Below are 16,443 nucleotides of genomic sequence, written 5' to 3'. Positions count from 1 at the left end.
TAATTATACAATAAAACCAACACACACACACACACACACACACACACACACACACACACACACACGTGCACCAACAATGCCACGCCACAAATGTGACACCTAACATATTCAGCAATAAGACCGAACATCTGCAGAAACTGTAATCATCACCCATCTCAGAACGTAATGATACACTTGTGAACTTCACTGTCAAATCCACAGCTAATGAAATAGCAATAAAAAAATTGACTTATTTCCACAGGACAGCCTTATCAGACCTAGCAAAAATACCAAAGATACAAACAAAAAAGAACCTTAATAACTCACTGAAAACACAAACAACCCACATCTGCACCAACTACCTAAACTTAAAACCACCTCAGCACAATGACAACCAAAACTCAAATGAATGCAATACCACAAGTTAAACACAAGCTGTAACAGAGAAACTATAATACAGGAATAGCATGCACATTTCCAGACCGCAATCAGATACTGAATAATATTCTGGGGGAAAGCACCTTTTAGTCAATTTGCATTCAACAAGCTATCAGAATTGTAAGCAACATAAGCAAACAAGATTTGTGCTGCCCTCCTTTTCCTGACACTAAAGATAACGACCTTCCATGCCTGTAAATATTTGAAACAATAGTCTTTACAAGAGAATATTTAGGAACCTCCTGTGTATACCATAAAAACATCTCGGTGCACAGCACAGAACAAGAAATGGCAATAACATCCATGTCTCCTATGTGAGAACCTCAACCTACCAGAAAAGTGTTCATAACGTACACAGTTACACAATCACATCTGTAACATCGAATTATTAAAGGAAGAAAGCTAGCTCAAAAAACAGCTTAAGTCATTTCTCACTGGCCAAAGTTTCTACTCTGTAAATGAATTATTTACCAATTAACATGGAATCTTATAAAGTAAAATTACCAAACACATTACAGCAATCATGTGTGGTAAATTGTACAAAGCAGTCACTTGTGAAAAATTCTATTATGGTTGTTATATACACATAATCTATATCCATTCAGTATTTTTTAAATTGACATTGTGACTGTGCTATCTCACTACCTACTATGGGTGGGAGAAAAATGATATGTCCGACAACTTTACTCTCACGTACTTCCCGGAAAAAAAGAACTCCTAGCTTCCAGCGGCTAGTAAATTAATTAAAACGAAACTATACCATAAGGCCACTTGGAGAGAGTGATTAAGTTTTCGTCGAGCCGTTACACATACTATGCGAAATTTTTTCCTGTACTTGAACTTACTTGAGCAGCAGCAAATATCTTTTGTACCGACGCTGAAATTTCTGGTCCAATACCGTCACCAGGAATGAGGGTCACTTTTTTCGGCCCTGAGCTACTGTATCGTCGCAACGGAGCCGCCACCACTCCGTTAACCTGAAAATCAAATTGCTACATAGTACTTGCACATTGACACCGATTCGCCGGTACTTGCTAACTACAGTGTATCTGCGTTTTCATACGTCATAATGAAGATAACTCGTTTTACCAACACAAATCCCTATACCTATTAAGGATGTGAATTAACTCGCCACAAGATATGTACCAAAACTGAATTTTACAAGTAAACTCGAATTCTTATGCTATAGAATGAACGAAACAAATTGCAATAACGTTGAAAAACAATGTAGTTCATAAAACTTCACGACCTTACCAAGTGCCTTAGTACTCTGCCAGCCATTTTCCTTGTGGAGGCAGATCTTCACCGAAACCTCGGTGAAAATAGATTGCAACATCTAATAGGTCTCGCAAGACGCCAAGTTCTTTGGAAGAGGCCGCGCGACATCGTCTGCAAGCAATAGGCGCCAACTTGAAAGTCCGGTGTACACCATTATCAACTGTAAACAAAGCAGGGCGAGGATTCATAGCAACTAAAATTTTCCATTGCTGTGCTCGAATTTGGATGAACCAAAAATATGTCTCCATCGTTTGTTGCTAAGACTAAGGAGAAAGGGAAACAACGGACGTGCAGTAAAGAGATTAATTGAAATTACTGCAAGAGATACGTCTGGAAGAAGGTATTTCACATACATAATAACTCTCGCGTGAAGGTCAGTGTTTGAATAGAGACACCTAATACAATTTTTGCACGAAGTGATAAGGTAAGCAGAGGGACTGCAGCATCGGCGCCATTATGAGACGTTCACATTTTTACTCATTTTAACAGTTACTGCTTGGAGGAAAAGATTTGCTCCTATTTTCAAGATGCTATTGACAGAAGAGAGGAAAAATATATATGCTTCTACAAAAGCTAGTTTAGTTGGGTAATGACGGAAAACAAATGTATTTGGCCTTATCAATGGCATGATCCCTTCATTCACCTTAACTGATTTCCGTAAATTGGGGAAACCAAAGTCAAATTAGTCGGAACGATAAGCTGAACCAAGCCTGGTACTTTATATGCTGCATTTAAACCAATTAATGGGCACACACAGACTTGTAGCGCCCCTATATACATATTGGTCAATGTATATATCAGTAATAGTACTCCCGTCTACACGGTTGATACCTTGTTCGCTTATTAAATAATACGGAAGTTGACTTTAAAGAGATGCTCGATACACTACAATAGCAGCCGACAGGAACCTTGTCTCGTGGCTCATTAGTAAAGATGAGTGGAACGTAGTGCTATTTCTTACTTGCAAACCAGATAGACACACAGATTATAAAAATAACAGAAGTTATACGACAAACCGAACGAACCAACTTACAATCACATCACGTAACAATTACATCCAAGTAACAATAACTGAACTCCTTTCTACGGCGTGTGAAAGCACTTGACACTAAATTCTCAAATAGTCAGTACCCCTGTCTGCTGTAAAGCACATGGTGAAACTGAAGGTACATCCACTCACATTGTTGTAAGACTGGCGATAGTTGTCTCCGTTGAGTGAAGTGAGGGCTTGACATAGCGACACTATAATAGAAAAATTGTGCCTGAAGTCCAATATCACACTGGCTAAGTACTGTATATATTTTGTCTATGTACATTTTTTCTTATATAATCTTACGATCCGCGAAGTCTCTTTAGGTTTCTTAGCCATTATTTGAACCTCAGTTGCGGTAAGTGAATGGATTCTTTCAAAATGAGTTGAAACACACTTCTGCGAGGAATCATTCTTCTCAGCAGATTTCGTAAGTTGGTTATATGCCAGTAAAATAATTCAAGCATATTACTCGCGCAAAGTTGACACTCGGCGCTGTGGCTGATGGGGGCGACTGTAAATGGGAAATGCCTTTAATAGTTATCCCAAATTAATCTGTTTCTATATACACAAATGATGCAGGGGATCAATAAAATAATACAATGTACTCTACCTCTACATCATCTTGCCAATCTCTGAGTTTAATTCCCCCGTAATAAATTGCGAATCTTGACTATTTTTTACCATGTATCGCATTTGCAAGTACAGAACGCCATTAAGCATTAAAGGGGACAAGTAACGTGATGCAGACTTCACTTTTTTCATTATTATTATCGCTGACAAGTAAATATCTACAAATCGCAGTTCTGTTGTATCACCACAGTCTAATACGTATGTCTGTCCAAAGGAACTTAGCATCGTAATTCGGGATAACACAGGCACTGCAATATCGTATTTATCCGCCGCCACCGAGCAAACTACTTTCAAGTACTCGTAAAATGTCTCACCTTTACTGGAATGGAAGTTTGGATCTGGCCGTGGATCGTTCACGGCCAGCCAAATGATAAGGATACCGCTCGGTAGAAGCGGTAAATCCAGGTTCGAGTCCCGGTTGGGCTCAAATTGTCATTGTCGTCACCCCAATCTACAGCTGTATTTTCCAATAGGCGAAGTGACTCTCACATGCTCAGTTTGGGTTTCAGTGGAACACACCACCTCGAACTCGTTGGTTAGGGGGATGGGTGTAACATAATAAGTTCTTCCTGCTCCCTTTCTTCTTTGTATAGGACGCCTAGGCCTACCACTGACATAACGCTCCCAGGTAAGCGGACGAATACTGATAAGTCTCTTTACTTCCTGCAGAAGAGACACTATTCACAGGAGAGAATAGTACTTGCGATTTCCTTGCTATCCTTGATACATGGCTCTCGGTTGTCCTCCCAATACACCAGTTCGCAGCAGCTTCAGATCGCTTGGCAGACGATTTGCAGCTGCTTTCAAAGAGCAAATAACTCGTCCTGCTTTCAAAGAGCAAATAATTTATCCGGTGCATGAGACCTCAGCATACCCACGGGCTGCAATGTGCTTGGCGCAGTATTTTACAGAACAGTAAATAAATAACGTTAAAATAAGCTTGTCCACTATATTTTAATTTAAAGGTCTGATACACTATAAATATTACCAGCGCCCTATTAGAACTGAAGAGATACTAATTGCTAATTGTTTACTCATTACGGGCTATTTTTACAAAACTAATTTCACGTACAGAGCTTGTGGCGTGTGAGACTGTCACAGGATCTACAAAACCACGGCGACAATGATGGGTTTTTATGGGTTTCCATCTGCATGAACCACAGAAATGATGTTTGTCCGTCAGCCATTAGCAAACGATGGCTTTCCCTGAACACTTGGCTTTGGGAGAAGTTACAAGCGTTGTCAGCATACAAATAAAAGTGTGTCTGGGGTAGCCTAAAAGCCAGAGGGATTTCTGTGGCGTACAAAAAAGGCAATTAGTGGAAAAGGGACCACAGCTAAGGGGAAGGAGTGTTACTGACATAAAAGGCTTTCTTTGAGCAATAGCGTTTTCCAGAAAGGCTGAACGTTGAATAGCCGTTTTCTGGGAATTCGACTGAAATAAACTCACGCGCAGATATTCTTCAGATATAATTGTTAGTTTTGCACATTAGCGAAAATTTGTTACATAGATTTTTACCAATAACGAACGACATTGATAAGTAATCATAATATTTGAAACAAACACGAATAGAAAAACGAGAATTGTGCTTATCTTATTAAGTAGTCTGTGGTCATATCTGTATTTCAATGTTACTACCTACCAGCCCAATGGGTTTTGTAGCATACGTTCAGAATTATTGGAAGATACGATAACTTTAATGTCAAATTTTTGAGATTGGCTAAACATTTGTTGCATACTGCACAAAGAATAATAATTTGGAAACAGTCCTGACATTTATAATTGCGTAGCCATCTGCTGCCAGCATCAGTTCAGAGATAGGTTTCCTGAGTATCGTCCCGCGTCACAATGTAAAAAATACCATACCGGAGAGACCAACGTTTGGGCCACAGTTATAGTGGCCTTCCACTGGGTCTACTGATCAATAGACCCAGAAGACGACCACTACAACCGTGGCCGAAACGTCGGTCTCTCCGGTATGGTTTTTTACATTATGATGTGGAATGATGCTCAGAGAAAACTTTCCTCTCAGAGATTCCTTGTGCGTTTTATGGGACTTAGCAGAATTGGTGCCATACATTGATAGATATTTTAGTAGCATTTTCTCTCGCGAGACAATATTTAAGGTCATTAATTTTACATATATTGTGCTTGTTGCAAAAGTGAGTGGGAACATAACAAATGCAATCATAATCTTTTCTGAGTAACTACAATCTAAGTGTTCAAACTAGCGTAGAGGGATCTAATTGTTTCAAAATTACTATCCAGCCCTTTACGTGGATAAATACAGAATCGAAATTAAGCTTCTGACACCTGTATTTGACAGTTCAGACTCAAGTCTGAGTTTGTGAGTGGAAGGACATTTAAGATACATTATTAGACTGTCAGCGACTTTAAGGATGGTTGAAAATGCGAAACTTTGGTATTGGGTCCGTGGTAACAAACGAACTGTGTTACAAAGAAGGGATACATTACATAACTCGTCATCGAAAAATTGTAACTCATCTTTTCACTGGCAAAAAGATTCCGGATGAGTCCCTCCTTCGGATTTCCGGTTGGGGACTGTTGGCAGGGCGGTGACCATAAGAGAAGTACTGAATAGCCGACGAAAGGGTAACATTATACGGATCAGATCGTAGAATGTCAGAAATATGGATGTAGTAGGAAGGGCACACAATCTGAAAATGAAAATGCAAATGCTCAGTCTAGGTATAATGGGGGTCATTGAAGTACAATGGAAAGAAGATAGAGATGTTTGGTCAGACGAATATAGCGTAATATCAACAGCAGCAGAAAACAGTGCAACGGGAGTAGAAGTCGTCAAGAACAGTAAAGTAGATCAGAGAATAAGTTACTGTGAACGGTTCAGTGATACGATTATTCTCACCGGAACCGACGGTAAACCAGTGCCAACAACAGTCAATCAGAAGTCGAAGAGAGGGGGAAAGTACAGTCATAAGGAAAAAAAAGACGCACCACGAAGGAATTACCCAAGTGAGACGGAAATCGCTAGACATGACGTCCTCGTATAGATAAACAAATGATTAAAACTTCAGAAAAAGTGCATGTTTTATCCAAGAGAAAGAGCTTCACGAACTGAACAGATCAATAATGCGTTGGTCCACCTCTGGCTCTTATGGATGCATGGTTGGTTGGTTGGTTTGAGGGAGGGGACCGAATAGCAAGGTAATCGGTCCCATCGGACTGGGGAAGGATTTGCCTGTAGCGATTTAGGGAAATTACGTAAAACCTAAATCAGAACGGGGGGACGTGGGTTTGAACTGTCGTTCTCCCGAATGCGAGTCCAGTGTACTAACAACTGCGGTACCTCACTAGGTGCAGTTATTTGGTTTGGCGTTGATTGATCGAGTTGTTCGATATCCACCTGAGGGATAGAGTGCCAAATTGTGTCCAATTGGCACGTTAGATCGTCAAATCCCGAGACGGTAGTTGGGTCCTTCCCATAATACTCCAGACGTTCTCAATAGGAGAGGGACCTGGAGACCTTGCTGGGCAAGGAAGGGTTTGGCATGCACGAAGACAAGCAGTAGAAACTCCCGAAGTGTGCGAGTGGGCGTTATCTTGCTGAAACGTAAGCACAGGATGGCTTGCCGTGGAGGGTAACAAAACAGGACGCGGAATATCGTCGATGTACTGCTGTGCTGTAAGGGCACTTTGCGTGACACAACCAAAGCGGTCCTGTTATGAACAGAAATTGCACCCCAGACCACCACTCCTGGTTGTCGGGCCGTATGGCGAACGACAGTCACGTCGATATCCTGCTGATGCCTGGGATGTCTCCAGACACATCTTCGCTGCTCATCTTCGCACAGTTCGTAGAGAGACTCACATCTGAAGACAATGCTACTGCAGTTATTGAGACTCCAGGCTCCGATGACCGGTGAAGGCGTGTCTGGAGACCCCCGGACAGTGATGGAGTACCACCATAACTGTCGCCCGCCAATGACCTGAGAACCAGGAGTGATGGTCTGGGGTGCCAGGACACCTTTGGTTGTCATCCTCAGCACCCTTACAGCACAGCAGTACATCGACGATATGCTACGCCCCTTTTTGTTGCCCTTTAAGGAAAGGTATCCTGGGTTTATATTTCAGCAAGATAATGACCGCCCGCATACGGCGACAGTTTCCACTGGTCGTGTTCGTGCTTGTCAAACCCTACCTTGGCCAGCAAGATCGTCCGATCTCTCCCCTATTGAGAACGTTTGGAGTTTTTTGGGCAGCGCCCTCCAACCAGCTCGAGATTTAGACTATCTAACGCTCCAGTTGCACAGAGTTTGGCATGACTATCGCTCAGGAGAACAGCTTACAACTCTGTCAATCGATATCAATTGATTGCGTAAGGGCCAGAGGAGGAGCAACACATTATTGACTCGCTCACTCTGTGAAGCTCTTTCCTTTGAATAAATCATCCAGTTTTTCTGAAACTGTAATTATTTGTTGGTCTGTACACGTTCGTCCAATCTAGCGATTTCCGTCCTATTCGGGTAATTCCTTTGAGCCATGCTGTGGCTCGCATTGGTGCTGTTTGTAGGTTTCCGTCGTCTGTTGGAAGCCAGACCATATCATTTAGTTGACATGGTTGCAGGTGTTTGTCTTCTTCTCGTGTTGACTGGCGCCACTTGGTTTCGCAAGAGTTGCCTGTCCACTAGTGGCTGCAGCAGCGATTATCGATATGTAGTAACTGTGGCCCTATCTTTGGGGAGACGTCGTGCTTCTTCTGGGTCGTGTCAGTGTGCACTTCGCTTGGGGACTCACGAGCAGCCAGGTCCATGCAGTGCGAGAACATGTCGAGACCGCTGGCAGCGCGCATGGGCTGCCGGATTGAAGGCCTGTGGTCACGAGGGTGCACGACCTCGTCGTAAACTGGATCCTGCAAGCTTTAAGGTGAGTTCATTTGGATTCAAGTAGAGAAACCTCCACCATGGTGAGAACTTGCGATTCTCCAGTGACTTGGATTCGTGTTGCTACTCGTAGTGTTGCTAAGGTGAAGAGCAGCGAGTGGAGTGCTTGGGGAAGGTGGATCTGATTAGCTTCCCTGGACTTCTAATTACTATTTATTGCGTTCAGTTTGTTACTATTTGTTAAGTTCAACCAGCAGAATGTTTCCCACCTCGTGGCCGCTAACGCCCCAGTTACCTGCCCTGGGGGTCAATGTATGTAACGGAAGTGTACGTTTCCTCGCCTTGCCGCTGCTATCCGGTGAGACGTGTGGTTTTGGCAGCTTTCTTAATTGTAGGTTGGTTGGCGATTCTTCTACTTTGGTGGTAGTGATTCCATTCTCGTTCCGGGCGCTCTAGCCACAGCATTCTGCAGGCGGAGTCCAGACCGCCAGTTCCGTCTTTGGCGTATTTTTACATCTTTTCATTTGGTTTATTGGACGTCAGGTAGCCTCAGCAAGATTATCATTATCATTCGTTAGACTGCCACTAGCCTGAGTTTCCATCTTGTGAAGCGAATGCAACTCTTGGCTGCCTATCTCATCGCTCGCGAAACTGTTTTTGACGGACCTACTCAGAGGTCGATTCCTGGTGCACCGTCTGTGACTGGCCCTTTTGTTTTATTATTGTATTTGCTGTTTTACTGTATGTTTCTAAAAGTTTTGTATAATTGCCATTCTTGGCGTTACAGCAGGTTTAAATGTTTGTGCTACCAAGTTTTCAATCATTTTGCCTCATTCGTTTGGTCAACAGTTGCCTGTCTTTTTAAATTAACCTTTGCTATTGCATTGCTGTCTTACAGTGTGTTTGTTAATTTTTTTTTATAATTGCCATTCTTGGCGTTAAAGACCTTCAGCCGTGACTGTGGTTACTTACCTTAAAATTCTAACTGGGATCACAGTGACTTGTTTTTAAAACATTGTTTGCTGTGTCTGTATTTTATGCTCATTTGGTAACACACTGAAAGCATTATTAAGTACACAGTTGTTTATTCTTTCAGTAATAACGTGTGATATCTTTATTTATTGCTAAGTCCTGAATTACCGTTTTAAAATAAATGTGTATAATTGCAAAAGGGATCCGATCGTAACCGATTACGACCCCGTCCACAATCGTAACCGAATCCTACCTTCCTTGACTACCAGGTTTCATCCTTTGTGGTGCGTGTTTTTTTTTCGCTTGTTTTGTCTTAGAGTGTATATGAGGAAATTGAAAGTGTAATTCAGTATGTTAAGGGAGGTAAAAACCTTATAATCATGGGAGATTGGAACGTGGTTGTAAGGTATAGAAGAAAGAGTTATGGGAGAATATGGACTTGCAGTAGGAATGAAAGAGCGGAAAGACTGTTTGAGTTCTGCAATAATTTTCAGCTAGTAACAGCAAATTCACAGTTCGCAAATCGCAAGGAAAGGAAGTGTACTTGGAAAGGGCTTGGAGATCCGGGGAGATTAAAGCTGGATTACATTAGGATCAGAGAGAGATTCCGAAATCAGATGTTGGATTGTAAGGCGTATACAGGAGCAGATATAGACTCAGATCAAAATTTAGTAATTATGAAGACTAGACTGGAGTTTAAGAGCATCATCACGAAAAACCAATCTAATTTGAAGTAAGATACTACAATAATGAATACCGCATTAGTGAGTTCAATCGAATAGGACTGGATATATCTAAAAAGTGCAGTCACGTAATTTGGGTAGGTAAATATACAATCCTGGAAATTGAAATAAGAACACCGTGAATTCATCGTCCCAGGAAGGGGAAACTTTATTGACACATTCCTGGGGTCAGATACATCACATGATCACACTGACAGAACCACAGGCACATAGACACAGGCAACAGAGCATGCACAATGTCGGCACTAGTACAGTGTATATCCACCTTTCGCAGCAATGCAGGCTGCTATTCTCCCATGGAGACGATCGTAGAGATGCTGGATGTAGTCCTGTGGAACGGCTTGCCATGCCATTTCCACCTGGCGCCTCAGTTGGACCAGCGTTCGTGCTGGACGTGCAGACCGCGTGAGACGACGCTTCATCCAGTCCCAAACATGCTCAATGGGGGACAGATCCGGAGATCTTGCTGGCCAGGGTAGTTGACTTACACCTTCTAGAGCACGTTGGGTGGCACGGGATACATGCGGACGTGCATTGTCCTGTTGGAACAGCAAGTTCCCTTGCCGGTCTAGGAATGGTAGAACGATGGGTTCGATGACGGTTTGGATGTACCGTGCACTATTCAGTGTCCCCTCGACGATCACCAGTGGTGTACGGCCAGTGTAGGAGATCGCTCCCCACACCATGATGCCGGGTGTTGGCCCTGTGTGCCTCAGTCGTATGCAGTCCTGATTGTGGCGCTCACCTGCACGGCGCCAAACACGCATACGACAATCATTGGCACCAAGGCAGAAGCGACTCTCATCGCTGAAGACGACACGTCTCCATTCGTCCCTCCATTCACGCCTGTCGCGACACCACTGGAGGCGGGCTGCACGATGTTGGGGCGTGAGCGGAAGACGGCCTAACGGTGTGCGGGACCGTAGCCCAGCTTCATAGAGACGGTTGCGAATGGTCCTCGCCGATACCCCAGGAGCAACAGTGTCCCTAATTTGCTGGGAAGTGGCGGTGCGGTCCCCTATGGCACTGCGTAGGATCCTACGGTCTTGGCGTGCATCCGTGCGTCGCTGCGGTCCGGTCCCAGGTCGACGGGCACGTGCACCTTCCGCCGACCACTGGCGACAACATCGATGTACTGTGGAGACCTCACGCCCCACGTGTTGAGCAATTCGGCGGTACGTCCACCCGGCCTCCCGCATGCCCACTATACGCCCTCGCTCAAAGTCCGTCAAATGCACATACGGTTCACGTCCACGCTGTCGCGGCATGCTACCAGTGTTAAAGACTGCGATGGAGCTCCGTATGCCACGGCAAACTGGCTGACACTGACGGCGGCGGTGCACAAATGCTGCGCAGCTAGCGCCATTCGACGGCCAACACCGCGGTTCCTGGTGTGTCCGCTGTGCCGTGCGTGTGATCATTGCTTGTACAGCCCTCTCGCAGTGTCCGGAGCAAGTATGGTGGGTCTGACACACCGGTGTCAATGTGTTCTTTTTTCCATTTCCAGGAGTGTAGATACAAGAAAGCTAACTGCAGAGAAATACTGGGAAACAGAAGAAATATCTTGTGGTGTCACCGCCAGACACCACACTTGCTAGGTGGTAGCCTTTAAATCGGCCGCGGTCCATTAGTATACGCCGGACCCGCGTGTCGCCACTGTCAGTAATTGCAGACCGAGCGCCACCACACGGCAGGTCTAGAGAGACGTCCTGGCACTCGCCCCAGTTGTACAGCCGACGTTCATAGCAATGGTTCACTGACAAATACGCTCTCATTTGCCGAGACGATAGTTAGCATAGCCTTCAGCTACATTTGCTATGACCTAGCAAGGCGCCGTATTCAATTGATATTTATTATGTGAAGCATGTGCCATAAAGAGAGATGTTCTACAATTGTGGATTAAAGTTAAGCATTACATCATCTACGTACTTTATTTGAAATTCTCAAGATATTGTCCTGTTCCAGACCTCACGCCAGTCAGCGTGTAATTAAACGCGTGCATTTTGGCCTCCTCTAGTAAAACAGTGTTGGTTCTTCTGCCAAGACTACAAATTGGCGACGAGTCTCAAAAGGGTCTTCTTTTTCTACTTGCTTAATTTACTTGTGTCATGGCTTCGCCACAATCTCCAGATGTACTGTCCGAATTTTATCGCTTGCAGAATCAGCAGACGCAGGCCTTATTGGATGCCCTTGGACAGCTCATCCAGGGTCAACATGCAATGCAAAACGATGCGGCAGCCGCCGCTCCACCGCTGCCGCAGCCACAACATGCAGTTGCACCACCTTTTCGTCCGTTTGATGCGGCACTGGAAAGCTGGACAGAGTGGTCACGCCAATTTGGATTCCATCTCGCCGCCTACAGAATTCAAGGTAATGAGCGGCAGCCTCACTTATTGGCGTGTGTAGGGGTGCAGACGTACCGTGTGATAGTGAAATTATTTCCCCGCCGCGACGCAGCAACTCTGTCCTACGAAGAAATTTTGTCTGCATTAGATGCATATTTCAAGGAATCGGTCAATGTAGTTGCAAAAAGGTATACGTTCTTTCGTACAAAACGTACGGCCGGTCAAACTAATCGGGAGTGGGTTGCAACTTTGCAAGGCCTTACTGGGGATTGTGCTTTTGAGTGTGAATGTGGACTCCCTTATTCAGATACTATGGTACATGATGCAATTGCACAGAACGTTTCTGATGTTCGTATACGGGAGCAAATTTTGAAACTAGTCAATCCCTCCCTTCAACAAGTGATAGACATATTGGATAGGCAAGACACACTTGACTTTGCTCAGGAATCATTTGAAACTTCGCCAGCCGTGTGTCACATTAACTGGCCCGCTGGGCGAGCTGCACGGAACAGTAAACAGCCCTCACGCTCGTCCGCGCAGCTGCCGCCAGACTCTCAGCCACGTGTCCCGCGGCAGCAAGCAAATGCAGTGCTAAAATCATGCCCGCGGTGTGCTACTAGACATTCGCGTGAGAATTGCCCGTCACGCCAGGCTATTTGCTTTTTCTGTAATAAAAAAGGACATGTTCAGAGTGTTTGCCAGAAAAAGCTCAGATCGGACACACACAACCATTCCAGGCCCTTTGCTTCGCGCCAGATTCAAACCAAGAATACTCAGGCTCGTGAACCTTCGCCCATGGAAATTCATGTAGTTAATACCACTCCACCCAGTGCCCCTCTCTCTAACAGTGACTGTGTTCGTCCCACAAATAGTGTGCGCTGACATCGACGGAAATCCCGTCAAGTCCCTAGTGCTTCTGTACCAGTGTCTGTTCACGTTGCACGAGACAGTCGCTCTTGTCGTCAGCAGGACAATAAACTTTTTGTAGATTTGGACATTCATGGCAACGTGATCCCATTCCAGCTCGATACCGGAGCTGCGGTTTCATTGATCAATAAAGACATGTACAAACAACTGGGCACACCTCCGTTGCGTGCCGCAAATGTTACGTTAAATAGTTATTCAGGTCAGAATATCCCTGTGTTAGGACAGTGCAGCCTTCTTGCAACATACAAGGGACAAACAAAACTTGTGTCATTTTACGTTCCTCGTTCTTCTTCTGCAGTGAACTTGTTTGGTTTAGATTTATTTCAGTTGTTTAACTTGTCTATAGTAAATCAGGTCCTATCAGTGAACCAGACTGTGCCTTCAGCCAGTGTTTCTAGTCTATGTGAAGAATTTGCAGACATTTTTGCACTGGGCCTTGGTTGCGCTAAGAACTATAATGCACATTTGGAACTGAAAGTAAACGCGCAACCAAAATTTTTCAGAGCGCGCAATGTGCCCCACACATTGCGTGATGAGGTCGCAAGAACATTAAACGATTTGGAATCACAAGGTGTGATTGAACGTGTGCAGGCTTCTCTCTGGGCATCACCCTTAGTAATTTTGCCAAAACCTTCCGGAAAATTGAGACTTTGTGTGGACTTCAAGGCAACAGTGAATCCACAATTAGTGATTGCAACTTTTCCTTTACCCCACCCGGAAGATCTTTTTGACAAACTGTGCCCGGGTAAATATTTTTTGAAGTTGGACCTAGCAGATGCGTACTTGCAAATACCGGTGGACGAAGAATCCCAGCGAGTTTTGGTGGTTTACACGCATCTTGGTTTGTATCGATTCAAAAGACTACCATTCGGGTGTGCATCCGCCCCTGCATTGTTTCAGCAATATCTGCAAACTGTTTGTGCCTCGGTCCCTACAGCAGCAAACTATCTGGACGATATTGTGATCTCCGGAAAGACGGAAGAAGAACATTTAGCCAACCTCCGAACATTATTTCAGGTCTTGCGACAAAATGGTCTTCGCTTGCGGAAGGACAAATGTGTGTTTTTTGCTCGTGACTTACCATATTTGGGACATGTAATCAATGCCCAAGGCATACATCCCAGTCCCGAGCACCTCCGTGCCATACAAGACTTGCCTTCGCCGCAGAATTTGAAGCAGCTACAGAGTGTGCTGGGTAAAATGAATTATTACCATCGCTATGTTCCCCATGCCTCTTCCATTTCAGCTCCGCTTCATCGCTTACGCCGTAAAGGTGTTCCGTTTGTCTGGACGACGGAATGCGAACGTGCCTTTCGCCAATTGAAATCGGCGTTGCTTTCAAATACTTGCCTTACGCCATTCGATCCCCAGAAACCCCTTTTGTTGATGGTAGATGCGTCGGATTTCGGGATCGGTGCTGTGCTTGCGCACAAGGATGGATCGCATGATCGCCCTATTGCCTTTGCGTCCAAATTGCTCTCGCCTGCGCAAAGAAATTATTCCCAGTTTGAGAAGGAAGCCTTGGCTTTCGTATTTGGTGTTACTAAGTTTCACGATTTCTTGTATGGTCGTCACTTTACCATCATCACAGACCACAAACCTTTGACATCGCTTTTTCATCCGAACAAGCCTGTACCTCCACGTACAGCGCAGAAATTCATTCGCTGGTCTATTTTCCTCTCGCAGTACCGCTATGATATCTTGTATCGGTCCACTGCTAAGCACGGAAACGCCGATGCGTTGTCCCGTTTGCCTGTTGCTGAGGATAGAGCATTCGATTCTTCCGAACTTGTTTGCATGTTCATTGATTCGGAAACCGATGAAGTGGTCGAATCGCTTCCGATTGATTTTCGTCGTGTAGCTACGGCCACAGCTGCTGACCCTGTCCTTGCTACCGTTTTGCGTTTTGTTGCTACGCAATGGCCCTTGTCAAAGTCACGGATCGCGGATCCGTTGGTTCGCCGATTTTTTGGTCACAAGGAGAGACTTTTTGTTCGACGTGGTCTTTTGCTATTGCGTTCTGATAATGATCAGTCCAGGGTCGTGGTCCCACGTTCGTTACAGTCCTCTGTCTTACGGCTTCTCCACCAAGGACATTGGGGTATGGTGCGAACGAAACAACTTGCTCGTCAGCACTGTACTTGGTTCGGAATCGATGCTGCGATCACGAATATGTGCTCTTCTTGCATGGCGTGTGCCGAACAACACTCCGCACCGCCGCGGAAATTCTTTGCATGGCCGAATGCCACTTCCCATTGGCAACGCTTGCACATCGATTTTGCTGGTCCATTTTGGAATGCTCGATGGTTGGTTGTGGTCGATTCTTTCAGTAATTTTCCTTTTGTTGTCCGGATGTCTGCCACGACGTCATCTGCCACCATCCAAGCGTTATCCGCTATCTTTTGCATAGAAGATCTTCCACAGACTATTGTTTCCGACAATGGCCCACAATTCATGTCCGCAGAATTTCAGTCATTCTGCAAGGCCAATGGTATTCAACATCTGACATCCGCGCCGTTTTCGCCTCACTCAAATGGTGCCGCTGAACGATTGGTTCGGACTTTCAAGTCACAGATGTTGAAGCTGAAAGAGTCGCATTCTCGGGAGGACGCGTTATTGCTCTTTTTGTCCTCGTATCGCTCTCAGCCTCGAGATGGTCGCTCGCCGGCTGAGTTAATCCACAGTCGTCCTCATCGAACCTTGATGTCTTTGCTGCATCCGCCGCATCAGGTTCCTGTGCAGCGGCAGCCACCTGCTTTTGCTCCAGGCGACGTTGTATACTATCGCACCTATCGAGGGTCACGGCGTTGGCTCGCAGGGCGCATTCTTCGCTGCCTCGGCCGCGCTATGTATCTGGTTTTGGGGGCCTCTGGTGAGGTGCGTCGGCATCTCAATCAGCCGCGCCTCTGTCGTCGCACGGGTTCTGCCGCTCCCCGTCTGCTTTCAGCGACGGTGCCGTCCGGTCAGCGCCCTGGGGACCCATCTACTGGCTCGCCTCATCCCCAGGTGTTACCGACGCTGCCTTCCATTTTGCCCCATGGCGACGCGCCGCCGCCGCCGCCGCCTGTTCTCCCGCCGGCGACGCCCGCAGTGGACGCTTCGCTGCAGCCGCCAAGCGCCTCCCTGGGTCACGCGCCGCCGATCGCTTCCCGTGACCAGCTGTCCTCCGACATGGACCTCTTGCCCGCTCCGGACCAGATGTCGTCTTCGCCCGTCGGCTGCCCCGCCCCGATGG

The 16,443-nt window shown here is 45.5% G+C and overlaps 1 protein-coding gene across 1 annotated transcript in view; it reads right to left on the bottom strand.

Moving 5' to 3' along the window:
* LOC124622530 (probable isocitrate dehydrogenase [NAD] subunit alpha, mitochondrial) overlaps nucleotides 1-1,822 on the bottom strand; it is a 76,095-nt gene extending 74,273 nt beyond the window's left edge. Inside the window, exons 1-2 of the mRNA XM_047148263.1 lie at nucleotides 1,672-1,822; nucleotides 1,263-1,394 (exon numbers count right to left, since the gene is read on the bottom strand). Coding sequence (XP_047004219.1) covers nucleotides 1,263-1,394; nucleotides 1,672-1,698 — 159 coding nt within the window. The 5' untranslated portion in view covers nucleotides 1,699-1,822. The remainder of the gene's footprint in view (nucleotides 1-1,262; nucleotides 1,395-1,671) is intronic.
* Nucleotides 1,823-16,443: the final 14,621 nt, after the last annotated feature.

Source organism: Schistocerca americana, chromosome 7 (assembly GCF_021461395.2).
Source record: "Schistocerca americana isolate TAMUIC-IGC-003095 chromosome 7, iqSchAmer2.1, whole genome shotgun sequence".
Lineage (NCBI taxonomy): Eukaryota > Metazoa > Arthropoda > Insecta > Orthoptera > Acrididae > Schistocerca > Schistocerca americana.
This window is presented reverse-complemented; position numbering and strand designations above follow the sequence as displayed.